This window comes from Tachysurus vachellii, chromosome 9 (genome assembly GCF_030014155.1).
Source record: "Tachysurus vachellii isolate PV-2020 chromosome 9, HZAU_Pvac_v1, whole genome shotgun sequence".
In the NCBI taxonomy this organism is placed as follows: Eukaryota; Metazoa; Chordata; class Actinopteri; order Siluriformes; family Bagridae; genus Tachysurus; species Tachysurus vachellii.
Genome location: NC_083468.1, coordinates 27,227,696 through 27,255,007, shown reverse-complemented (window position 1 = coordinate 27,255,007; position 27,312 = coordinate 27,227,696). Strand labels below are relative to the sequence as shown.

The 27,312-nt window shown below is 39.9% G+C and overlaps 1 protein-coding gene across 3 annotated transcripts; it reads right to left on the bottom strand.

The window, feature by feature from the left end:
• Window positions 1–55: 55 nt before the first annotated feature.
• Window positions 56–25,691, bottom strand: LOC132851493 (NACHT, LRR and PYD domains-containing protein 3-like). Of its 3 annotated transcripts, none has more exons than XM_060878409.1 (13): window positions 25,561–25,691; window positions 15,959–16,060; window positions 15,703–15,772; window positions 14,275–14,379; window positions 14,074–14,181; window positions 13,114–13,218; window positions 12,930–12,981; window positions 9,349–9,421; window positions 7,032–8,835; window positions 6,052–6,225; window positions 5,681–5,854; window positions 5,253–5,423; window positions 56–3,032 (listed from the first exon to the last, which is right to left on the bottom strand). In XM_060878409.1, the coding sequence occupies exons 2-13, from the start codon at window positions 15,990–15,992 to the stop codon at window positions 3,014–3,016; spliced, it is 2,889 nt and encodes a 962-aa protein (XP_060734392.1). In that variant the 5' UTR covers window positions 15,993–16,060; window positions 25,561–25,691; the 3' UTR covers window positions 56–3,013. The 3 variants fall into 3 exon arrangements, with proteins under 3 accessions (XP_060734392.1, XP_060734390.1, XP_060734391.1); XM_060878407.1 differs by lacking the exon at window positions 25,561–25,691 and adding an exon at window positions 23,699–23,726; XM_060878408.1 differs by lacking the exon at window positions 25,561–25,691 and adding an exon at window positions 17,156–17,180.
• Between the last annotated feature and the right edge of the window lie 1,621 nt (window positions 25,692–27,312).

Here is a 27,312-nt window from a genome sequence, read left to right as displayed (position 1 = left end):
CAAACACAGTTTAGAGGAACGTGGTTATGTTCTCAAGAATTAGAAACTGAAGGCATGAAGCAAAATTACATTTATTGAAAAATGCACTAAATCTAAACCTAATTGATGTCGTTGAGCTTTACATTTACAGCATGTGACAGACTCTTATCCTGAGTGACGTACATAAGTGCTTAAATCTCTATCATTGGATACATTAACTCTGGTTCACTAGGTTACATACTAAAGATACCATGAGTCTAAAACATTGTTCAAAGTTACAATGAAAAAGTAACTTTGAACATTTTATAAATGCAAAAGATAGGGAAAGAAGTGCTAGTTGATATGTTTCCTGAATAAGTAGGTCTTCAACCACCGTTTGAAAATAGCCAGTGATAATAACAGTAATAACAGTAATAATATTCATCTACTAAAGCATAATAGTTAAAGTGATAACATCAAAGTTGGTCATTTGTACAGACATCAATTTATAGAACACAAAGTACATCACATGACACACTGAGTAACATGTAGTTATACATGTTATAACACAGGAGAATACATCTGTACATACTGTAATAGTCAAATATCTCACATTAGCAATGACTGTATGCTTCTTTTTTTTTTTAAATCTTTATGAGATGTTAGTCTACTATTACAGGCTGCTGCTATAAGCCTAGATACATGTATATTACACGAGTACATGGCAATAAAATCTAGATGTGAAATAATAGAGGTGTCATATAAGGAGTAAGATGAGATTCACCTGTGTAAGTGCTGTATATAGCATATGATAAAGAATAGCAATACTTTTACATGATATTGGTTTATATTTTATAATGGGCAATTTCTGATTTTTCTGTGATTAGAAAATCACATTATTACAAAACAGATTTAATTAGATTTTGATGAAAATGATTTTCACTTCTTCTTTTCTATCATTTACTACACAGAACCAATCACATGTCCTTGAAAAAAAAAACACTTCCAGCACCTCCTTGAGTCCATTCTCTGGCAGAAGGAGGTCAAACAAGTTGGCCCAAGGGCTACATGTTAACACCAATACTAATAAACTTTTAGCCCTCCATAAGGCACCAACCCTGCTTACTGACACATTTTGTGAAGCCCAGCACTTAGTTCCCAATCTCAATGGCAACAACATTGTTGAGCTTACGTACACACCTTTGAATGCACTATCCAAGAGAGGTGTTCTATTTCTAGCCTCAGACTCTAGCACCTTAGGAGAGCTGCAGCGCACTTATTATGTGTTGGCTGAAGCAAGGGACTATGAGAAAGTCAAGGCTAAGATTCTCACCCAGTATGGACTGGCTTCACCCATCGCTGCTGATGGATTTCATAAGTGGTCCTTTAAACTGACAAATTGGAAGATTGGAATATTTTTATTTTACTTGTATAGCGCTTTTAACAATATATATATATTGTTAAAAGCGCTATACAAATAAAATAGAATTGAATTGACTCATAAGGAACTGTGCTTTGCCTAAACCAGGGCTTCCCAAAGAGGGGCTACTGCACAGTTTCATGCCCAGGCATATTTACATTTACATTTACAGCATTTGGCAGACACCCTTTTCCAGAGCGACATAAATAAGTGCTTAAATCTCCATCATTGGATACATCAATGCTGGTTCTCTAGGTTACATACATAAGATACCATGAGTTTAAAACATTGTTCAAAGTTACAATGAAATACAAAGTTACAATAAAAAAGTGTTGAAGGTTTTTGTTTTTTTAAATGCAAAAGATAGGGAAAGAAGTGCTAGTTGAAGTGTTTCCTGAATAAGTAGGTCTTCAACCGGCGCTTGAAAATAGCCATTGACTCAGCTGTCCGGACCCCTAGGGGAAGTTCATTCCACCACCTTGGGGCCAGAACAGAGAAGAGTCTTGTACTATACTTGCCTCTTACCCTGAGAGATGGTGGAACCAGTCGAGCAGTGCTGGTAGATCGGAGGGTGCGGGGTGCAGTGCGAGGAGTGATGAGGGCTTTGAGGTAAGAGGGAGCTGGTCCATTTTTGGCTTTGTAGGCCAGCATCAGTGTTTTGAATCTGATGCGTGCAGCTACCGGAAGCCAGTGGAGGGATCGCAGCAGCAGGGTGGTATGCGAGAACTTTGGCAGGTTGAACACAAGTCGTGCAGCTGCATTTTGGATCATTTGCAGAGGACGGATTGCGTTCATAGGTAGACCTGCCAGCAGTGCGTTGCAGTAATCCAGTCTAGAAATGACAAGAGACTGAACAAGTACCTGAGCAGCCTGTGTGGACAAAAATGGCCGAATCCATCTAATGTTGTAATATGCTTTTTCTATTTTAGCCCAACCTCAGGAATCTGACCAACCAGGAGCATCTGGCCAAAATCAGCCGTTTTCTACCCAGCCTGAGGCTTCTCCCATGGTAGAGCTATAAAACCCAGTTTTGTGCACATCTTCAGCTATCTAAACACCCATGAGCTTCTGCCTAACCTGGGAATTCTTCGTTAGGGCCCAGCAAGAGGCAAACTCAGACTTCTGCACAGCAACAGGCATCTAACCAATCACTAACTCCTGTCCAATGTCAGACCTCTGCACATCCTCAGGCATCAGACTGTCCATGAACATCTGCTCAACCACTTGCTTCTGACCAACCGAGAGCTTTTAATCATCCTCAGGCATCTACCCAACCTCAATCATCTGCCTAACCATGGACTTCTGACCAACACAACAACCCAAGCAGAGGGCCAGCATAGGACTTTAGCAAGTGGGAGAATTTAGCCCACTATAGATCTGGTTTCACCTGGATGTTTTTTAGTACTTACTTGCTTTTATTGACTATATTTTTGAGCTTCTTTTTGATTTTGAAAGTATTCTATTGACCTGGAAGCTAAGAACAAACACCACTCAAAATGTTTGCTTGATTAGTGAAATCAGTAAAAACAGTCCAAAAAGCAAGTGTGTCAGGAAGGATATCTAAGAAATCTTGAAACATCTTGGACATCTAAGAAAGCGTGAGTGTGTTGTCTCCACAAGGCTTTTTACACCAGGTCAGGTCAGATCTGAGAGCCTGTAAGATAAATAGAGAGAATTATTAGATATTCATATGAATTATAATCATGTATGTATACGCTCAGCACTGGCAAATTCTGGATTGTAGTTTTCTGTAATAGCCCTTACAATAGGGAAACTGAAATAAAATCACAGGCATCCATGCTATTCTGTTACATGTGATGATGGGCCATTCAACCCCATCAAAACCAGCAGATTGCATTTCCACATAATCTGAACTGATTCCTCGATTCCGAGAGATGCAAAGCTGCTGTGACCCTGAAGTACAATTTTGCACCAAGAACCTCACAGCACCATTCACAATAACCACCATTCCATCACCCACAAAAGGTCATAAACATAGCTTATTTTGCCTACTCCACATGTGCAATTGTTTGTGTTCTGTCACGGAAGACAGAACACCGGAGAGATTGTCCAGGGTTTCCTGCTGCCTTGCTCCATGCTAAAAATTGCCTGAAACAATGTGGATGGTAGTAAATGGTACAGTAGATGGTGGTTCTCCAATAACATCCTCCTATCTACTGTATGTATCAGTAAGACACTTGAAAGAGTAGCTTCAGCAAAAATGGAAATAGACATAGAGCACATATACTGTAAGTGGGCCAAGATTTGCCGGGCTCCTATTTCTCATATATTGACACAATAATGCACGTGGGCCACTAACAAGCAAGTCACCTCATGGGCCAAAGCACACTGAAAAAAGTCCACAGTGCTGAGTAACTACTCCCGTAAATCACCCACTTGTAACACTCCTGCTGCCCATCATTGGGTCTTCTGATTGAAAAAGGATAGGAATAGACCCTGTAGGAGTGCTGTTGATGTTAGCATGTGGACATTTACATTTCTGGCATTTAGCAGACAACTTTACCCAGAGTGACTTACAATTTATACAATTAAGGGCCTTTCTCAGGGACCCAGCAGTGACAGCTTGGTGGACCTGGGATTCAAACTCATGACCTTCCAGTCAGTAGTCCGACGCCTTAGCTACTAGGCTGCCACATCCCTGGACATGAGTATATCATTGTGATTGTAGACTATGCCACCCATTACCCTGCGGAAGGCCATGGCTTGGTCCATCACCTGGGAACTCATGATGCTCTTCAGTCAGGTCAGGATCCTCAAAGATCTACTGACAGACCAAGGTATGAATTTTATGTCTAAACTAATGGTGGTTTTGTGTCGGCTGTTGCAAGTAAAACAAATTAAGACAAACATGTACCACCCCCAAACAGACCAACTAGTGGAGCATTTTAACCAGACTGTGGAACAGTTGGTTGATGAGGAAGGAAGAAACTGGGAACTTTGTCTGTCCTCTTTACAGTCCAGGAAGCCTCTACAGAGTTCTCCGTGTTTGAATCGCTCTTTGGAAGGAGGCTCAGAGTATTGCTGGATCTAGAAGTTGAATCCTAATCCTTATGTTCCATGATCAACAGCTAAGGAACCACAGTCAGAAGCTTGGAAAGTTCCTTACCAGACCAAGAAACACATGTTTCTATGTGGGCGGTGCTACACCTTTACCTGTTCTATGTTCCCACCATCTCACCTGTTCCTTGTTTACCTTAATTGGTTGCCTGTTGTTTTCTGTTTGTTTTGGTGAGTCGTTGTTGTTCGTATCTGTTAACGTTGTTGGCATGTGTAAGCCATAATATGTTGCAATGTCAAGATTATGTTTTGTTTCTTATCTAGGGTTTCCATGTCGTAGTTATGTCTAGGTTTTATGTCATATGTAAGTTGTTGTTTTTTTTGTTTTGCTAATAAAATGGTGTATGCACTGGAATCCTGCATTTGGGTCTGATTCGCTACTGTGGGAGGTGGAGTTTACGGCGGCGTACGTCCACAAACATTACAACCACACTGACTACATTAATCCAGCAGAGATTCTACAAGTTTCCAGCATAGCCTTGTAATTTCCAGCCTAGCTACTGAGTGTTCTCACAGGTTCCCCATGCAAACTGGCAAAACCCATATGGTTTTCTGTATGGTAATGTTCAGTAAAGGCCATTGAGGAAACTGTTTATAGCTGCAGTAATAAGTGAAAACAGCAACTAACTAGGTTTGTGAACATTCAGGAACATTCAATGTAACAAAAAAAGCTTGAAAGTATGAACTATCCATAAGTATAAAAGAATTGGGGGTGTGGAAAAACTGTGGAACTCATCATCATTATCAATACATTGTTTGGGAAATTCTTTTGTAGCTGTTAATGTCAGTAACTCACTCCAACTTCTCCAGTGTGTACTTTTTATCGTCCTTTATATCAGTTAGCAGTTTCACTCCCTGGTCTCCTAAATCATTACTGCTGACATTGAGCTCTTTCAGATATGAATTTGACCTCAGAGCTCCAGCAAGAGCGACACAGCCTTCCAGTGTAATGTTACAGTCACGTAACCTGCAGGAATAAAAGACGAAGCTCAAGTGCCTGTTGCAGTATTTATCAGTATTATAGCTGAAAAAAATAACAGTGTGTGATCTGTATTTAGCAAATGCAAAAACTAATGATACAATTAATTCATATACTAATATATTTGTGTAGAACTATCTAAACAAATTCAATATATTTTATTTGCTAATTTTTTTATTCATGTTCCTAATGAAATTACACAATGTTTGTTTGGGAGTTGTTACATGAAAATGTGATGTTCTCACCTTAGTATCTCTAATTTACAATGTGGGCTTTGCAGGCCATCTGAGAGCTGCTTCACTCCTGAATCCTGCAGACTATTGTGGCTGAGACACAGCTCTTTCAGATGCGTTATGTTGGATTGGAAAACTAAAGCAAGAACTGCACAACTTTTCTCTGTGAGCTTACAATTTCCAAGTCTGAGGAGAAATAAAAGAGGAATCTTACAACATAGTAGGAAAACATTAACTCCCCAGCCAAGTCACATTCCTCACAGATCAACATAGTTAACAATTGAGTTTGCAAATCATTCTGCCCACCTACCTTCTCTAAGAGTGTCAGTACATTTGGTCAATTATTGCTTAATTTGATTTACAGAAGAAAATAGTGCTCTCACCGTAGGATCTCTAATTTACACTGTGGACTCTTCAACCCATCAGCAAGCAGTTTCACTCCTGAATCCTGCAGATTATTATTACTCAGGTCCAGCTCTCTCAGACATGAAGAGACCGAGCTGAGGACTTTTACCAGATCTTTACAACTTTTCTTTGTAAGATTACAATCACACAGCCTGGAACAAAAAAGTTAAACAAGCACCTATAAGTAGTTAGACTTAAACTTATATAAAACTTAAACTTATATAAAACTTGACTGAAGACATTTTAAAATGATGAACAGTGCTATTATATATTACTCAACATAAAACATGCCTGCTTCTTTACCTCATTACAAAAAAAAAATGGATTCTTAAAAAAATCAGCTTGGCTCCTAAAAGGTGGGGTGCAGAATGTTTGAAAAATGCTTCAGAAAACTGAGTCGGGCCGACTAACAAAACAAACATGTAGCCAATTAGCATAAAGGGGCGTGTCTTGTCAGTATGCAGTGGAAAGAGCATTCAGTGCGCATGTCTGTCATTAGCCAAAAGCGACTGAAAGATTGACATGGTGGATACCCGCTGTTACCTCTGCCTCGGGTTCTAGGTGTTAAACGTTGTCTTCCGCGTGAAACGTAGCTAAACCTTTCACGGTACAACAAAAACACATTTGTATTACCATAGTATTACTCATTGAGTTCATTTATTGATAAAAATATCCCCACGACCAGCTGCCCCAGAAGGTTCTGCCATAATAGTTACCTGGGTTATGTATGTATGTGTGGAGCTATAAAAACATTTGGGTTAGGGGCGTGTTTGTTTTGGTGATTTCAATGGTCAACATTGGCTTTCAAACATAGTGCACCCCACCTTTAATAAGAATAAGATTTAACCAGTCTACTGAAACTGAAATTTAGAGTGGTCAGTTTGGACTAACTTGCTACGTGTCTTGTTTGAATGGACTTAATAAGTTAAACAAACACTTGTCATAAAGTCACACTTACAGAGCTTTTCTGGATACTGTAACCACTTGGTGGAGTTTTTTGAAACACTCATCCGATGCTTCATACTTCTGTAGGTTGAACTCTTCTAGCTTATTTTCTGAGTTCAGCAGGAAGAAAACCAGAGCTGACCACTGAACTGGAGAAAGTTTGACTCCTTGGAGGCAATGATTTGTTGCTTTGCTCAAAAAGGCTTGAACTTCCTGTACCAGAGCCTGGTCATTCAGTTCATTCAGACAATGGAAGAGATTGATGGTTTTCTTTGGTGAATATATTTGATTCTTTCTAATCTTCTCCTTGATGTACGTGGTTATTTCCTTGTTTAAGACAGCAACATCTTTGCTCAGAGAGCCGCGTCCTGTCTCCGTCAGTAGGCACTGGAAGAGAATTGAATTGGACTCCAGTGAGAGACCCATGAGGAAGCGGAGGAAAAGGTCCAGGTGTCCATTCTTACTCTGTAAGGCCTTGTCTACTGCTGTCTTTAGAAGGTCTATCAGTGTTGCTTTGCTGGAGAGGCCGAAGATTTCAGGGGTTTGTTGTTTTGAGAGATTTCCATTGACACATGAGAGAAATACATACATAGCTGCAAGATGCTCCTGAACACTCAGATGCACAAAGCTGTACACTTTCCCCAGGTGTGAAGTGACTTCCTCAATAAAGATCTGAGTGCAAACCCCTGAGTACACCGTGGCCTCATGGACATCAATCCCACACTCAATGATGTCGTCTACATAAAAGATCAGGTTTCCTTTCTCCAGCTGCTGGAACGCAAGCTTTCCCAGTTTAAATACAATGTCTGCAATCTGTTCAGGATTCATTTCACATTTTTTGTACTTTTGGGATCCACGTTTGATCTGTAAGATCAGGAAATGTGTGAACATTTGAGTCAGGGTCTTTGGGATCTCTCCACTTTCTGCTTCACTGAACATTCTCTCGAGAACAGTCGATGAAATCCAGCAGAAGACTGGAATGTGGCACATAATATAAAGACTTCGAGTTGACTTTAGGTGTGAGATTATTTTATTAGCCAGGGTTTGATCTTTGATCCTTTTCAGGAAGTACTCATCTTTCTGAGGGTCACTGAAGCCTCGTACCTCTGTTACTCTGTCAATATAAACAGCAGGAATCTGACTGGATGCTGCTGGTCGAGATGTTATCCAGAGAAATGCAGATGGAAGCAGATTCCTGTTAATAACATTTGTTAACAGAGTGTCGATTGAAGCTGATTCTGTTGGATCAGTCAACATTTTACTGCTTATGAAATCAGGAGAAAAACGAGACTCATCTAGTCCATCGAAGATGAACAAGATTTTGTAACGATTAAAGTCTATTTTATGTTCTTTGGTTTCTGGGAAATAAAAGTGGAGAAGCTCCAACAAACCGAGATGTTCTTGTTCCTTAAAATTCAACTCCCTGAAGTTAAATGGAAAAATAAAGTCCAAATCCTGATTTGCTTTTCCTTCAGCCCAGTCCAGAACAAACTTCTGAACAGAAACTGTTTTCCCAATTCCAGCAATGCCTTCTGTTAGCACAGCTCTGATGGGTTTCTCATCTCCAGGTAAGGCTTCAAATATGTCATTATAATTGATGGACTCCTCTGTTATTAGTCTCCTATGTGACTTATCAACAAGTCTGATCTCATGTTCCTTATTGGTGTGTCCAAACCCAGAATCTGATGTGATGTAGAGTTCTGTGTAAATCTCATTTAGAAGTCTGGAATTTACATACACTGAGATTCCCTCGTTAATCATCTGAAATTTGTTCTGTAGTTTGGATTTGAAGTTTTGTTTCCATGTAGGGTGCAGTTCTGAAAAAACAAAACAAAACATTCATTCATTCATTTTCTACTGTCACGGGGAGCCTGTGATCTCAGGCATCATCGGGCATCAAGGCAGGATACACCCTGGACGGAGTGCCAACCCATCACAGGGCACACACACACACTCTCATTCACTCACGCAATCACACACTACGGACAATTTTCCAGAGATGCCAATCAACCTACCATGCATGTCTTTGGACCGGGGAGGAAACCGGAGTACCCGGAGGAAACCCCCAAGGCACGGGGAGAACATGCAAACTCCACACACACAAGGCGGAGGCGGGATTCGAACCCCCAACCCTGGCGGTGTGAGGCAAACATGCTAACCCACCGTGCCCCCAAACAAAACAAAAAACAAACAAACAAAAAAAAACAAAGAAAGCAATAAAACATTTCCATTCTGTTAATGTTTTAGAATTACTAACGTGTTTACTTTCAGAGTTCAATTAATTTAGAATATTTTATACTTTATAAGAAAATTACAGCTATGAAATGTACCTCTTGTACTGCTCTTATGTTCTTTCTCCCTCTTCACACTAATATTTCCTCCTGGATATTTTCCGATCGGATCCTAAAGAGAAATACTTAATCAAATATCCAAATGAATCAAATAAATTAATGGATTGATGTGACAGATTAATAAAGATGTAAATATCATGTGATATTTTGTGAGAACTCAGTGAGACCTGATACCTAGAGTTTAATACATTTACATTTATATTTACAGCATTTAGCAGACCCCCTTATCCAGAGCGACGTACATAAGTGCTTAAATCTCTATCATTATCATGATAATCACTAAGTTACATACATAAGATACCATGAGTTTAAAACATTGTTCAAGGTTACAATAAAAAAGTGTCAAAGGTTGTTTTTTTTTTGTTTGTTTTTTAATAAATGCAAAAGATAGGGAAAGAAGTGCTAGTTGAAGTGTTTCCTGAATAAGTAGGTCTTCAACCGCCGTTTGAAAATAGCCAGTGACTCAGCTGTCCGGACCTCTAGAGGAAGTTCATTCCACCACCTTGGTGCCAGTACAGAGAAGAGTCTTGTAGTATACTTGCCTCTTGCCCTGAGAGATGGTGGAACCAGTCGAGCAGTGCTGGTAGATCGGAGGGTGCGGGGTGCAGTGCGAGGAGTGATGAGGGCTTTGAGGTAAGAGGTCCATTATTGGCTTTGTAGGCCAGCATCAGTGTTTTGAATCTGATGCGTGCAGCTACCGGAAGCCAGTGAAGGGATTGCAGCAGTGGGGTGGTATGCGAGAACTTTGGCAGGTTGAAAACAAGTCGTGCAGCTGCATTTTGGATCATTTGCAGAGGACAAATTGTGTTCATAGGTAGACCTGCCAGCAGTGTGTTGCAGTAATCCAGTCTAGAAATGACAAGAGACTGAACAAGTACCTGAGCAGCCTGTGTGGACAGAAATGGCCGAATCCGTCTAATGTTGTAGGGAAGAAAGCAACATGAGTGAGTCACATTAGCAACATGAGAGGAAAAGGACAGTTGATTGTCCATGGTTACCCCAAGGTTGCGAGCTGTGGCTGAAGGGGAGATCAGATCGTTGTGCAAGGATATAGCAGGATCATGACCTGGGGATGAATCACCTGGGAGGAACAGCAGTTCAGTTTTGCTAGGATTGAGCTTTAACTGATGAGCAGTCATCCATGATGAAATTTCTGCCAGACGTGCTGAGATCCGATCAGAAGCTGTGGTATCTGAGGGTGGGAAAGAGAAGATAAGTTGTGTATCATCAGCATATCAGTGGTAAGAGAACCCATGTGAGGAAATAACTTCACCAAGAGAGTGAGTATACAGTGAGAAAAGAAGAGGATCAAATACTGAGCCCTGTGGGACACCAGTGGAGAGTCTACGTGGAGCAGTTGTCACTCCCCTCCATGTTACCTGATATGAGCGTCCTTCCAGGTAGGAAGCGAACCATTCCCAAGCTGATACACAAATCCCAAGACTCCAGAGGGTGGACAAGAGAGTCTTGTGGTGGTCCGTATCAAATGCTGCTGAAAGGTCAAGGAGGATAAGGATGGACGACAGTTTGGCTGATCTAGCAACATGTAGTTTCTCAGAGACATCCAAAAGGGCTGTCTCTGTGGAATGAGCTGCTTTAAAGCCAGACTGGATGGGATCTTGGAGGTTGTTTTGTGAGAGATAGACAGACAGTTGATTATAGACAATGCGTTCAAGAATTTTTGAAAGAAACGAGAGAAGTGATACCGGTCTGTAGTTACTGATGTCTGATAGATCCAGAGCAGGTTTCTTTAGGATGGGAATAACCCTTGCTCTCTTGAATGTAGTTAGTACCTGACCAGATGGTATGGATCTATTGATGATAGTGGTAATAAAAAGCAGAAGGTCTTCCGAGATGGTCTGGAGCATAGTGGAAGGGAGTGGATCCAATGGGCAGGTGGTAGGATTGCAAGACTGATTGAGTTGTAAAATTCTCTTCTGCTGCTACAGTTGAGAAATGTGACAACGAAGGAGTGGGAGAATCCATACTGTGACATGCAAGTGCAGTCGAGGCTGAAGTGAAGGTCCGGCAGATTTCCTCAATCTTCTCCTGGTAGGAAGTAGCAAAGTCTTCTGCAGTCAGGGAGGATGAAGAAGGTGGAGCCGGGGGGTTGAGTAGAGAAGAGATGATGTTGTGGAGCTTCCTAGGGTCATGTGACAAAGATTCAAGCTTTTCCTTGTAGAAGGAAGACTTGGCAGAAGTCACATCTGAGGAGAGCTTGGCCAGGAGTGTTCGCTAAGAATCAAGATCTGCATCAAGTTGTGATTTATTCCACTTTCTCTCTGATGATCTTAGCTCTCTTCGATTGTTGCACAGCAAATCTGAAACCCAAGGAGCAGAACAAGAAGTTTTCTTGGGTTTAGTGAACATAGGGCAGAGGAAGTCCATAGTTGAGGAGAGAGATGAGAGGAAAGTATCTGTGGCTGAGACCAAAGAGGAAAAAGACTCAGGATCAGGAAGAGAAGAAAGAGTGCCAGAAGCTACAGAAGAAGGGGAGACAGAGTGAAGATTGCAGTGGGTAAGAGCGAGGGGATGAGAGGTAGTTTTAGGTAGGGTAGGGAGAGTGATGGTGAAGGATACCAGGTGATGATCTGAGACATGTAGTGGGGTAGCAGTCATGTCTGTAGCTAGAGAAGGACGGGTGAAAACCAGGTCCAGGACATTGCCTCCTTTATGTGTGGGGATGTACTGTAGCTGTTGAGTGTCAGGGCGAATGAGTCCAGAAGAGTCAGGAGGGAAGAAGATTGAAGCTTGTCAGAGGGGAGGTTGAAATCACCGAGCACTGTCAGAGGGGAGCTATCGGAAGGGAAGGCACTAAGCAGTGTGTCCATGTCTTCCAGGAAGTCTCCCAGGGGACCAGGAGGGCGGTAGACAACAATGATAACAAGGTTGATTGGAGAGGTAACTAAAATGGCATGAGGCATGAGACAAGAGGAGAGGTGTAAAACACCATCTCTTTGACAACAGTAATCCTGTACCGCCACCCCTGTCTGTTTCTCGTGGTGAGTGAGAGAAAGCATAGGCAGAGGATAAACAGCTGGATAAAGCATACTGCACACTGCATACACTTTTAGAAAAAAGGTTAAATCTAACACAAATAAAGGGATTTCTTCCTTATGATGGAGTTTTTGAAGGATCTTTGTCAAACCCTAAAATAAAGTATATCCCTGAAACATAGAACTCTAAATGGTTGATAGAACCCTACATCACAAGAGACACAAAGATCTTTATCTAAGACATGAATGAAGAACCTGCGACAAGCCCAAAGGAGGTCCATGACAAAGTGTGACACATTACAACATCATCTACTTGTCTGAAGAAAGGTCACCTGGAGTGTGGCATTCAACAGAGTGTCTCGTTCCTTTCTTAGGCAACCGGAGTACATACAATACGTAACCTGGTGTAGTTCTCAGTAATCCAGTTTATACATAATATAAGGATTAAAATGAGCTAAAGCCAAAACATGTATGAAGATCTAGACACGTTAGAGCAAGCTTGGACCACAGCAGGAAATAGAACCTAAATTCTCACACATGTAAAAATATACTGTAAATACATACCTGGATTTTAGTTAACTTCCCCACTGGAGGATTGGAAATGCCAGGTTTGTCTCTTTAATTAAAGACAACAATACGATAATGAGACAAATACTGTAATGTAATATTCTGTACTCATATAAATATTGTATTGTTGTCCAGTTTAAAAAGCTTTAGAACCTAAAATTGTCCAAGAGACATTACTTACCTTTCTCCCTCTGTCTGTTGAAAAGCTATTGGTAAACCCATTGACTGCTCACTCTTCATAGACACACAGCTGGGCTCAGGTTGGACACATCTGGCTTTCTCATGTCTATTTAAAGCATTATATATTGTAAGGTATTTCTGTTTTTCCACAATAGTTTCAGTGTGTTGCAGAAAGTGAGAACTGTCACAGGTTTCCTCTCTGTGTTATAGTTCCCATGGCTGTAAGTTCTTGAAGTTGTTTTGTTTGGCTTACTTGCAAAACTCATTTAAAAAAAAATAAGTTAGGAAATTTAATTTAGGCAAAGGAAGTGTTAGTGATTATTGCTACTCAAAATCTCATCATCACGTTGGCTTCCTGACTCCAGTCAGCAGCAAACTGTTTTCCCAAACTTTCGCCTTATCTCTTGGAGGTCCTCATTGTCGCTGCTTCTTTATCACCACTGGATTTTTCATCTATGTGAAGGATGTCAGTTATGCTCTAAAACTTGTCTCTGTTGCTTCTGCCCTTCAGCTGCATGGAGATTTTTTTTTGTTCCTTATAGTCAATACCAGCCTCTAGTCATTCTGTTTAAGGATCCAGAGCCTTTTGTCTCTCTGAAACGTTGTGCCGAGTTTCTCTGTTGTCAGATTTCCTGTTTCTGAACATGGATTATCTTTGGTTAGTTTTCCTGCCTCTGCTCTGGCCTTAGCAACGTACTATTATTAAATAAATAGACTTAGAAGAACGTTGGCTTTTGCATTCATTTTGGTATCAATACAGCAGAGTTTGGAGAATTCACTTGTGTTACATCAAATTGTAAAATATGACACACAGGATCTTCAAAACTGAACTAGAGTCAGATTTCCCACACCAGTCCAAAGGCAACGTGAACTTTATATAATATCTTAACAGAATGAATTAAAGTTAACTATGAACAAGGGCTATGTTAGTATTGAAAATTGATCATGAGACATTCCTTACTTTGTCCTTTTAGACCTCTGTGTCTGTTCAAACGGCTCATCCACTGATGTCCTCTTCTTAGATACAGCTCTGGTTTCAGGTGTACCAGGCCTCTTTTTTTGAATCAGACTGAAATCATAAACCAGTTGACAGACTTCTTATCTTCTTAGTAAACTGGAGTGTAATGTAAGTGTATGAAATTCATCATGTGACATTGCCTACCTTTCTTTCTCTGCCTGTTGAAAAGCTATTGGTAAACCCATTGACTGGTCACTCTTCATAGATACACAGCTGGGCTCAGGTGAGTCAGATCTGTCTTTCTGATATCTAATTAAACCAACATGTACTGTAAGAATATGCTTCAGTTTATGAATATCAGAAATGGAGAACTGTTACACACATTTTCATTGCATTGTTTATCTCATGGCTAAGTACCATGTGCTAACAACTTGTTATTAATTTTATCTTAATTACTTTTTTGTCTGCCTGTCCTGGCCACGGACTTTGCCATAGACCTTAATTATTTGATTGATATTACATTTACATTTATGGCATTTAGCAGACACCCTTATCCAGAGTGACTTACAACTGAGCAACTGAGGATTAAGGGCCTTGCTCAGGGGCCCAGCAGTGGCAGCTTGGTGGACCTGGGGTTCAAACCCATGACCTTCCGATCAGTAGCCCAACACACACTACCACATCCCACTTTATTAAACACACAATATAGAAGACTTTGTGGTATTGTTGAAGTGATGAAATGACGAATCTCATTAAAGGTGGGGTGCACAATGTTTAAAAAATTCTTCAGAAAACTGAGTCGAGCCGACTAACAAAACAAACGTGTAGCCAATCAGGGTTTCCCGCAGCTCGGGCGGCCCGCCTAAGCTGGGAAACCCTACCGCCTTAACTATGTCGTCCAAAAAAAAAAACAATTCCGCTGCACAAAAGGCCGTCAAGTGCATCTCGGAGAATAGAGCGGATGCGCTTCACACCGCGAGCGGGCACGCACGCCACACGGCTGAAATGAGAGAAAGACGTGGTCTGTTACTGTATGGATGATAACTAGCCTGTTGATAAAAGGCGTGTGAATGTTGTTTTGCACTTTCTTATTTATTATTAGTATATGTTGTTTAAATGTTATATTTAGTGTTAAATTAATAATTGTTAAATGTAGTACAGAGTCTGTGGTCTATCTCACAAAGAAGCGCCGTCCCGCCGATAGCCCCGCCCACACGCCGATAGCCCCGCCCACACGCCAAACCCTACCACCTTAACTAACAAATTTTCTGCGGGAAACCCTGCCAATGAGCAGAAAGGGGCGTGTCTTCTCACCATGCGGCAGAGAGAGTGTTCAGTGCACATGTCTGACATTAGCCAAAAGTGATTGAAACATTGAAATGGCGGATACCATGGGGTGACACCAATTTGGGTTAGGGGTGTGTTTGTTTTGGTGATTTCAAATGTCAACATTGGCTTTCAAACATTGTGCACCCCACCTTTAATCATAATAGTTTCACTCTCTCACCACCTACAAAACCTGAGACAAGATCTTGTTTCTTAGATAAAGTCCAGTAAGCCATTCTTCTTCTTGGGCTCAGACCAACATAAGCAGACAACCAGAAAAGATAAATAAATAATTAAAGTTCTCACCTTTTATCTTTACCGGATGAACTCATTTTCAGGATGTTGTGTTTTCTTGACCTCAATGATAAATGCAGACCTAAAATCACACATACAATCGTATTTCTTAATGAGCCAGTGAGGTGCAGTGAGGGTCATGTCTGCTTCAGAGTCATAGTTACAATTCTGACTTCCACTTTTAAGGGGCCCATTGCACAACACACTGAGAGACAAATGGAATTTGAACAGCAATCTTTGTACAACACGAGAGTAAATTGCACATTACCTGTGTGTTTGTAAGTTTTGTGATTCTTTTGCATACAGGAGAGGTAGAGTATGGGGGATGCAGCCACAAGCCTGCGACCACACACAGATTCACGTCTCTCTTCTGTAATTGAACAGGAAAAAACGCAAATACTATAAAATGACTATAAAATAATCAAAACAATCGCAATCATACAGAAATTTAATTTATAGCACAGATCAGTGGATAAAAGTTACTTGTTATTTAATTTTATGATTATTTCTCTTTTACTTTGAGGACAGGTGAGGAAGAGCCTCAGAGACCCAGAGCCTCATCTGCCTCCCCATCATGTCTCTGTAATGAGCCGTTACTGATGACCACTGTACTTATTGTTGTACATGCAAACATAGACACACAACACCATATTTATGAGTAAATGAAATAAGGTAAGATTGAATGGAAATTACAAAAATATCACATTACTGCTGTGTGTTACAGCTATGTTCTTTTAAAGCTGAAAGAAAAGTGTAATGATTTCAAAGGAACAATCAGAGCAGAATAATCACGTAGCTCATCAATGCAAAAAGATCTTTCTGTTGCAAAATTTTCTTTGCAATCTGCATCTCTCTCTGCATGAACATGTCCTTGAGTGTGGTGTGAACTAGATGAGAATTAGGAATTATTATTATACAATTATTATTAGGAAGGGGATTGAATTGAGGGGCTTTTGCTGTGTCTGTTTCATCCCAAAGGGAAATACTGTCGAATCACCACTGGAACTTTGTCTACATAATTTGGCCATCTATTTTGGTGGGCTTACAGGTATGCATTCAGCAACAACAGCAATGAAACACTCCACATCACTGTGTGTTGAGATCATTTTCATTCCATGCTAGTGGGCTTCATTATAGCGTATCTGCCACCAACCTCATAGTCTCTGCCATTACAACAGAACATTGTGCAAGTCCTTTTTATTCATAAGAGGCACTAACGGTTTGTGATCAGCCACTAATTTGAGGTTTTCAAGGCCAATCAGGTACTTTTCATATTTTTCACAAACCCAGACAAGCAGCAGATAGTGTCACGTTGTAGAACTTCAAAACTGGATAAATGGAAAGGATGTCTTTATTGTGCTGAAATGCTGCCTCTTGAGGCTGGACCCAAATCCATGCAGTAGTCGGGCTTAACAAGTAATACAGTGGTTCACCTTCTGTCGATAGATTAGGAAAAACCACCCACCGATGTTCATGCTGGATGTCCTCAACGATACTCCCAGACAAGAGCCTGTACAAGTCCGGATCTTAAACCTGCCTGGTAATCCTGCTCGGCTTGCTAAAGGTCAAGTCATTCTGTCATGTTTGGTAGTTTTAACAACTCAGACCCATGAACAGGAATAAAACAAGGTCCTTGTTTAAAAACAGAAATAAACATGCAAAACAATGATTATAACATAACAATGGGAACGACACATGGAATACTCAAAACATAATCAAAACCAAAGCAAAACCTTGCAGACCGAACACAACAGCAGACAATGACTTGAAAAGAACACAAAAGGGCAAGTTTAAATACAACAACACTTTAAAGGATAATTACAAACAGGTGAACACAATCACATGACATTAAACAAAGAATAACAATTCCCTGCCAACACCCCTTCTGGCAGTGAATTGTTCCCGTAGTCCTTACACCCAGGTAATTGAACATTCCAAGTACACGTTTCAGCTCCTGAACATTGCATGGCAGTGAGAGCTTATGGACTGCTCTGACATTCTCATGATCGGGTCTCACGCTTGACTTGCCAATCAAGGGACTAAGGAAGAGAAGTGAAGAGACTTTTCACAGCAGACGCAATTCTCTCCAATACCTTGGTAAGCCCTTGGTCATGCTTTTCCATGGTGTCTCCACACACTAATATATAGTCCATATACACAAATACACCTTCAACCCCTTTAGGTTTTGTTGAAATATTTCTGGAGCACTGGTGATGACGAAAGGAAGACGTTTAAAGGAGTACCTTAGGTACTGAGGTAGAACAAAGGTTCTAAAGAAACCTGTCAAAAAAACCTCCAAAAACCTGAGGCACCATCCAACAATGAGAAGACTGTTGCTCCACCCAGTTTTGCTATTACCTCCTCTGTGGTTGGAAGAACATTGTCAGGACCTTGCTTGGACCTTCTTTGCAAGAACCTTAGGTTGTGTTTCGGCAGCGTGTTGTGTGTGTCATGTGTTCTTGCTGCTACTCACCTGCTCCTAACTTACTATAACTCACTTGCCTATTTATTTCCTCCACGTTACATTTGGCATGGCAGAGACCTTCTTATTTCTTGTTCTGCTCAGTTTGTTATTTTCCGTGTTTAGTTTGCTCTGTCATGTTCCTGATTTTCCCTGTCTGAGTTTTTCATTTTGTTAATAAATCGTGTTTCTGTTATTCCTGTGTCTGAGCCCGGTCTTATCCCTGATGACACCTGTTTCCTGACAAACATATCTTTTCCTTTACACAGCCTCATTCAGTTTTTTCAGATCCACACAGATGCGAAACCCTTCATTCTGTTTTCGTACTGGAACCATAGGTAGATACAAACCCCTTTTTGAAAACCCAAACAGAGAGGATGGTGGCCTGGCCAGCTGAGAGAGGTAATCCGGTAATAAAATCCACGGCAATGTGAAACCACGGTCGTCAAGGGACAGAAAGAGGACAGAGGAACCCAGCAGGTGGAGTATGAGAACTCTTGTGTTGGGCACAAGCGGACCATGCCCCTCCAACCAGTGATGCCAATCCTCAAGGGCGAGCTACTGGCTGTCCCTAATGGCATAGTTCCATTCTGCCGGGGTGAAAAGGCGAGAGAAGAGAGCACAAGGGTGCACCCTACTGTCCTTGGGTGACCTCTGAGAGAGAACAGCTCCTACTGCCTGATTAAAAGCATCCACTTCAACGATAATCTGGTGGGCTGGATCAGGTAGAGTCAATATGGGGGCAGAGGTGAAGAGTTCTATTAAAAGCCAGCTCAGCCTCGGAGTTCCAGGTAAAGGTCTGAAGTGTGGAGGTGAGCCAATGGAGAGGGGCAGCTACCATGCTGAAGCCACTGGTAAAAGTTGGCAAACACTAATAACCTCTAAAGCTCCTTGTGTGACCCAGCAGGAAGCCACTCTCTGACCGCCGTAATACAAACCGGATCCATCTGGGTGCTGCCTACTGAAAGAACAAACCCCAGGAAGGTGGTCTGGGTGACATGAAACTCGCATTTCTCAGCCTTCACAGACAAATGATTCTCCAGCAAATGTTGCAGGTCAGTACGGACATGCACTTGATGTTTCTCCTGAGAGCAGGAAAAGATGAGTATATCATCAAGATAAACAAACACGTACTGATTCAGCATCTCCCACAGCACGTCATTAACCAGTGCCTGGAATACCACTGGGGCGTTAGTGAGACCAAATGGTATGACCAGGTATTCGTAGTGGCCAGTGGGAGTGTTAAAAGCAGTCTTCCACTCATCGCCCTCCCTGATGTGCACCAGATGATAGGCGTACCTGAGATCGAGCTCGTAGAAGATGTTGGCCCCCTGGAGCAGTTCAAAGGCCGAAGTCATAAGAGGCAGCTGGTAATGGTTCTTGATAGTCAATGCAGGGTCACAGTGAACAGTCCTTTTTACAGACAAAAAAAGAAACCATCTCCATCAGGGGAGGAGCTGAGGGCACTGAGCTGATGTCAGGAGAATCAGTGGGGTCAGAGGAGGGACTGGGTGCAGGAGACAGTGAGATTGACAATGGGTACCCTATTCGAGGACACACCCATTACTCCAGTCCAGATGAGGATCATGTTGGCAAAGCCAAGGGAAGCCCAACATGACAGGTGTCTGAGGGGAATAAATAACCAGAAATGACAGCTATGGTGACTTGGAGCAGCTTGGTGCAATGAGTAGCCTGATGTGGATATAAGCATCTAGGGATTGAATTGAGGAGGGGCTTGGAGGGGACTGGATGCTGTCAGCTCGCCACTGCCCCCTTGCTCAAAAGGTCGAGCCTGACCAATCTCCATGGGTATGGCTGAGGTTGAGGGTTGTGGGGATGGTGGTGGAGGAGAAAGGATGGGACGAGGGGTGGTTCTCCAGAGACGTTGGAGAGTTCTTTCAGCCCTTCGCTCCCATATCCTTCAGTTGATTTGAGTGGCCAGAGAGATGAGATCATTCAATCCATGGGGTAGCTCCCAAGCAGCAAGTTCATCTTTAACCTTGGGAGAGAGACCCTGATAGAAGGCGTCATACAGGGCCGGGGGGTTCCATCCTCTATCAGCTGCTGCTGTGCGGAAGCCAACTGCATACTCCGCCACCGAACAACTTCCCTGTACAGTCTCAAACAGTGTCCGGGAGCATGGTGTCAAAAACCCTTTGTAATTCTAAGGAGAGCGGTTCAAGCGAGGAACAGATGGGTGACTGCCATTCCCATTCGGCAGTGGCCCACAACTTTGCCTTGCCAAACAGGAGAGAGATAATGCAGGCCACTCTGGAGTGCTCGGAGAAAAAAGAAGAGGGTTGGAGCTCAAAAACCACTGCACATTGCATGAGGAAGGCTTGGCACTCCTGGTTTACCACTGAAGTGTTCTGGGGGTAGCAGATGTGGCTCCCAGACCTTGTGGGGTCCAAGGCAGCAGTATTGGAGAGAGCCAACATGCCGAATGAGTTCATGAGTGGCTTTGGTGAGATCCTTTATCTGTTTCCCATGGGCTGCAGAAAATTGTGATAGGCTCGAGAGGAGGGTGGGTAAGTCGAGCGCATCTGCTGAGTCCATGATTGGCCAGATTATACTGTCAGCACGCAGGGTGGGACGGACCCAAAAATGCGGAACTCCCAATCACATAGATTTTTTTAATATAGAAAAAGACAATGTTTCGTATCAGTACCAGAGGATAATCCACCAAAAAAGTTACAGTCAGAGGGCTGAACAGAAATAACAGGCCAAACAAAATATTCCCCAACAAGATAATACAGTCACAGGACTCCACAGAAATAACTGACCTGACAGAAAAATCCAGGAACCACTACAAATATCTAAGAACACAAATGAATAATCCAACAAATAGTCTCTAGTCCACGGAAGCCAAAAAACCCCCCAAAAAATTAATGCAACAAAGATCTCCGCATGTAGGACTGATATCCGGAATGAACGAGAGGTAATTAAAAAAGAGTCTCTGCTGTGACCATAATATATATGGTCATAATAATAGCAACAGAAATCTAATCCTTTTTGTGTAATTTGAAGAAGAAATAAATATTTTAATGAGTTCCTTTATGAATACTAAATTTATATTTGGGGTGATTGGAATTGTATGTCATCCTTCTGAAGATTGCTATCCACAAAGACCATTAAAAGGCACATATAAAGAATTTAGTAATTTACGTATACATCTGGGGTCTCATTTATAAAGCATGCGTACGCAATTCAAACGTAATTCAAAATATATTCAAAAAACAAAAATAAAATAATAATAATAATAATCAGTATTAAATATATCACATTTTGATATAAATAAACTCCCTTTTCAGTTATCAGATTTTCATACACAGTCTCTCTTGTACTGGCTTCTTATCTACAAACATAATTTTTCTCCCCACAGGCATTTAACCTCTTGAGACCTGATTTGTCCTCATATGAGGACATAACATTTTCTCACAACTTCATTGTCTATATATATTTATTGTACAGTACCAACCTTATATGAGGACTGTTAGGTATAATTCTTTTGCGAAACTGCTTCCTTGAAAACACTGATTAAATTTTTATAGTTATCAGCTATGAATTAAGAGAAACAGTCAGTAGAAATTATAATGTACACAACAGTAGCATACGGGTCTCAGGAGGTTAATCTGAAATAATCAATACAATAACTGGGTTAAAAATAATAGATTGTTTATTTCAAAACTGCTAAATGATAAAAGTTCATTTAGTGACATATTCTGAGTTTCTTAAAACATTTAATATTCCAGTTTCTCCACGAGAATATATCAGTGTATTTGATGCAGTTCCTGCTGGTTTTCTGAGATTATTGCAAAGTAATATGGAATCTAATAAGAAACTAACATTTATTAACCCTTCTGCATACCACGGGTCAATCTGACCCGGCTGGAAAGTTTAATGTGTCATAACTTGTGTTTCCTTCCACGTATTTGCCTGAAATTTTCCAAGATTGTTCCAAATTGTCTATTTTTGTTGAACTATGTGTTCATAAAATCAATACTTCCTCCTCAAGTCATCCAGGGCCAACTTGACCCGGCGACATTTAGTAGGACAATAGGTCACACTTTTGCCCTTTTCAGCGCAATGAACATGCATACAGACACAAAAATGCACACATACAATGTTCACTAACACACGTACCCAAAACATACACACACCACACACACATGCACACACACAAATAGGGCATTGCATTTCATTAGGCCTCCAGAAAAAAAGCTACATACAGTGATACCTCGAGATACGAGTGCTTTGACATACGAATTTTTTGAGATACGAGCTGTGATTCGACCATATTTTTGGCTTGAGATACGGGCAAATTTTTGAGATACGAGCAGTAATTTTCGGGATCCGTTTTAAGCGTTGGATCTGTTAAAAAATTTGAAATTGTCTGACTACACCGCATCTGATATGCCGACCGGACAGGTTTTTAAAACGACCGGCAGATGTTAGTGAGGAAAGAGTGACAAAAAAGGCAAAAACAAGTGAAGAGAAATGCAATGAAGAAAATTAAGCAAAATTAATGTAAAGAAAACAGAACTTGTAACAATTAAGTTCAGTTAAGTTAAGAGAAATCAAGCATCGCGTTAGTTCTGGCAGGCCATGTCGTCAAGAGTGCATCAGCTGTTAATCAGCTGTCCATGATGCGCACCAATCCAGTTACGACATCCATATTACCCGACCATTTAAATTCCCATTCATTGAGCCGCTTTCTAGAGCTTCGTTGCTGCTGCGATTTAAACTCCCTCCTCCAACCCCGACTCCACCATGCCGGAACCTGTGTTCCTTGTACCAGTTTACGTCATAAATCTGCACATATTTCTCTCTCTCTCTCTCTCTCTCTCTCTCTCTCTGTCTCTAATTATTTAATTATTTATTTATCCATTTATTCATTTATTATTTTCCTTCCCTATTTTTTACTCTATGCATGATTAATGGTTCTGTTATACGGGGATCTATTCAATTTTCTAGTTGCTGCTCTCCCCGCTCTAAATGAAGTTTAGTTAAGTTCCATTTAAGTGTAAAGTAGCATTAAGAGTGCGAGTAAATGAACGAAAGTGTAATTCCTCCTAAATCCTCCGCCTGTTTACTCTACCCTCAACCTCCGTGCGCATCTTCAGTAAAGTAAAACCAGTTTATTTTTTTAACATTCTCTTTTATTACTGTATGTTTCTATACAATATTTGTCATTTATAAATACAGGTACTGTACATTTTTCATATTCAAAACACAAACAAAACAACTGGAGTGGAATTTTGCGAGCTGGAACGGATTAATGGTATTTCAATTAATTTAAATGGGGAAAATTGTTTTGAGATACGAGCAATTTGAGATACAAGCAAGGTCACGGAACGAATTAAACTCGTATCTCGAGGTATCACTGTATTTGTAAATATTTCACACTTTTGATATGCCTTTGCCTAGCAGAGGGCAAAATATTATCTACCGAAATGATGCTACACACACACACACAAGCATTGGGCATTGCATTTCATTAGGCCTCCAGAAAAAACAAAAGCCTACTCATTTGTAAAGATTTCACACTTGTTATATGCATTTGTCCAGCTGGGGGCAAAATCTTCTCTTCTCTTCTCTTCTCTTCTCTTCTCTTCTGTTCTCTGTGTGTGTGTAAGTAATGTGATCAGATGACATCTGCTGGGCAAAATAGACATTGCAAGTGCAAAATGTTCACAATTGTAAGCTGATCACACAGAATGGTGATAATTGTATATATTTTTTTATTTATAAGCATTCAAGTCAATTTGGCCTGGAAAAAAACAGGTTTTATTATTTGCTGACATTAAAAATGGTCAAAATGGTTTCAAAACAATCTCCTGGCTTTGAAATATACCAGCCTGTAATTGTAAATTAAAAAAAAAAAATTTCCTAGAAAATGTGCCATTTTTGCATACTAATGAGGTTTATTATACCAAATATTACAAATTTTTTTTGCAAAATATATGTTAATATGTTGGAAACAAGTTAGACTAAAAAGGTGAAAAATCATATATACTTCATTTTTTATAAGCAGTCAAAACATATAAAGTCATCTTGACTCTGCGCTCCTAATTTGCATAGGAATGCTGACAAGGTCTGCAGAAGAGATAAAAAACCATACACATTTATGTATAGTTATGGATATGTACATTTATGTATATACATTATTTTTCCACATATAATTTAATATTTTCTATAGTTTTTATATAGTTTCTACTTTTTTATTTATCTATCTCCTTTTGGTTTTGGTTCATTTTTTTTTATACTAAATTGCATTCCATTTATGCTTATATACCGGACAGATGCAAAAAGATGCATTCACTGCATGTCATACCCTGTATGTATGTGTATGTGACAAATTTGATTTGATAAAAAAAAAGAAATAAGAAAAGAAATAATTTTGAATGGTATTAATATTAAAGACAATAAATGTAATAATTTTTTAGGGAGTTACTTCACTGTCCTGCAATATTGTGAATACTGGGACAGACTCTTTAAGAATATTAATTGGAAATTGGTTTGGACAATAATAAATATTGCATTAACAATAAAATTAGTGAAGTATATTTTAAAATTATACACCTAATTTATCCAACAAACCAATTTCTACAAAAAAAATTATATATCAGATTTTTGTACATTCTGTAATATAAATACAGAACCTGCACCTTGTTATTATTGTATGTGCACTTGGGCTTTTTGGATCAATGTCGAAAATGTTTTTGAATTATTTATGTGGGACAAAAATTAATGATGTTCTATTTTTTATGAGGAAAGTAAAATGGCGAAATGTCATATTTTAATTTTAAATATTTTTATTTTATTTGGAAAGTTTCATATCCATAAATGTAAAGTGGTCTGAAAAGAAACCAAACATTTTACAGTTTAAGCTAGAAATAAAAACTTATTTTGAAACTTTAAAAGGATTCACAAGCTGGAACCGGTTACGTAATAAACACGTTTTCTTAAAGGTACAGTAACACAAAAAGAAAGCATGAAGTAAACAAAAACGAGGCACAAATTTAATCAGCTAGTTATAGTCGGAGTATTACAATAACGTTATATATTAACTTTTATTAACATATAAAACTGTTAAACACGAATCAGCTCACTATTCAGCTCACTATTCAGCTCATGATTCACAACAACACAGACGCCATTTTTAGTGCGCTCTCTCTCTCTCTGTCTGTCTGTCTGTCTCTCTCTCTGTCTGTCTGTCTGTCTCTCTCTCTCTCTCTCTCTGTCTGTCTGTCTGTCTCTCTCTCTCTCTCTCTCTCTCTCTCTCTCTCTCTCTCTCTCTCTCTCTCTCTGTGTGTGTGTTAAATGGTCAGAAATACAGATATAACGGAGATAAGGTACAAAAGTCCATCTGTATATTGTTAAAGGATGTAGAAATTTGAGCTCCTTACCTTGTTGTGTCCCAAACCTTCACAGCACTTCCGTTATTTTAGTTTCGTTTTTGCGGAAATCCCCTAAACACAAGGGTCCTTTTATGCAGAGTGTAGACAGAAAGTCACAGAGCCATAGACATGTGAGAGCCATAGACACACGCGCGCGCACACACACACACACACACACACACACACACACACACACACACAGAGAGAGAGAGTGTAGACAGAAAGTCACAGAGCCATAGACATCTTAAGTATGTAACTTAGTGATCCAGCATTAATGTATTCAATGTTAGAGATTTAAGCACTTATGTACGTCGCTCTGGATAAGGGCGTCTGCCAAATGCTGTAAATGTAAATGTAAACATGTGAAGACATTTCCAGGCAGCACAGAAATACAGCCACCACATAACCATCCTGATTCTCTGACTAATCCCCTCAGCCTGACTGATGACTGATGATTTGTTCTGACAGCTTCTTGGTCTTCCGTCATTCTCCATCTTTATGTATGTTCTCTATTTAATTTCACCATGTAAGACTTTTAGGGGTCGTTAATGATCCAGAACTCCTTCTAGGCTCCAAACAATAAACCTTTAAACTTGTTTAAAATGTACAAAATTTACAAAATTGCTGTTTTGGTGATATAGTAGTACACACACACACACTCACACAAGATACTGCACATCAGTCGATACCCTGAAGAAGCACAGGACAATTCATTGTTAATGTGAAGTGTGTTACATAAACACAGGTGTTTTTGAGCATGAAAAACAGTGTGAAGTGCAATCAACACAATTTACTTTTCTCAGGATGGTTTGGAGATAAAATTATCAGAAGAACCAAAAGAACTTCCATGATCTTTATGTCAGACTGTGTTTCTGATGTTATGACCTCACAAACACAATATGTATTTATGACTGTTTTTTTTTTTTATTTATGAATGTTCCTCTCAAATAAGTAAACTTATTATTAATGTAAACTTGTCTTAAAATATTTTTTATTTTTATTTATTGAGTTGAACACAGTTTAACAGAAAGAATTATCAGAAAGAAACAGCTTGAAATATCACCACCAAGTCATAAGGGATGAGTTTGGAAAGAATGAGATAAAAATGTTAATGAGAATGAATTCGACATAAAGAACTGATATCATCGTTGCACAGATCTCCTGTAACTGGCTTTAAACTTTCTGCAAATCATTTTACTGTGTCTGCGCTCTTAAAAAGGGCCCATCATGTATTAATAAGCAGTGTTATAGTAGCACAGGAACTTTGAGTAACATACAGTTAAAGTGAAAACAGACATGAATTTACAGAACACAAAGTACATCACATGACACACTGAGTAACATGTAGTTATACAACACAGGAGAATATATCTGTACATAATAATCAATATGTCACATTAGCAATGACTGCATGCATCTTTTTATTTGAAATCTTTATAAGATGTTAGTCTATTGTTACAGTCTGCTGCTATAAGCATTTTATGTCATGAAGTGTCTTAAGTCAGAGTCTTAAGTCTTAGATACATTTACAGTATATTACACAAGTATATGTGAATAAAATCTAGATGTGAAATAATAGAGGTGTCATATAAGGAGTAAGATGCGATTCACCTGCACAGGTGCTGTATAAGTGCTGTATATAGCACTTATGATAAAGAATAGCAATATTGGCACATGATATTGGTTTATATCTTATAATGGGCCATTACTGATTTTTCTGTGATTAGAAAATCACATTATTACATTATTACTTAATTAGAT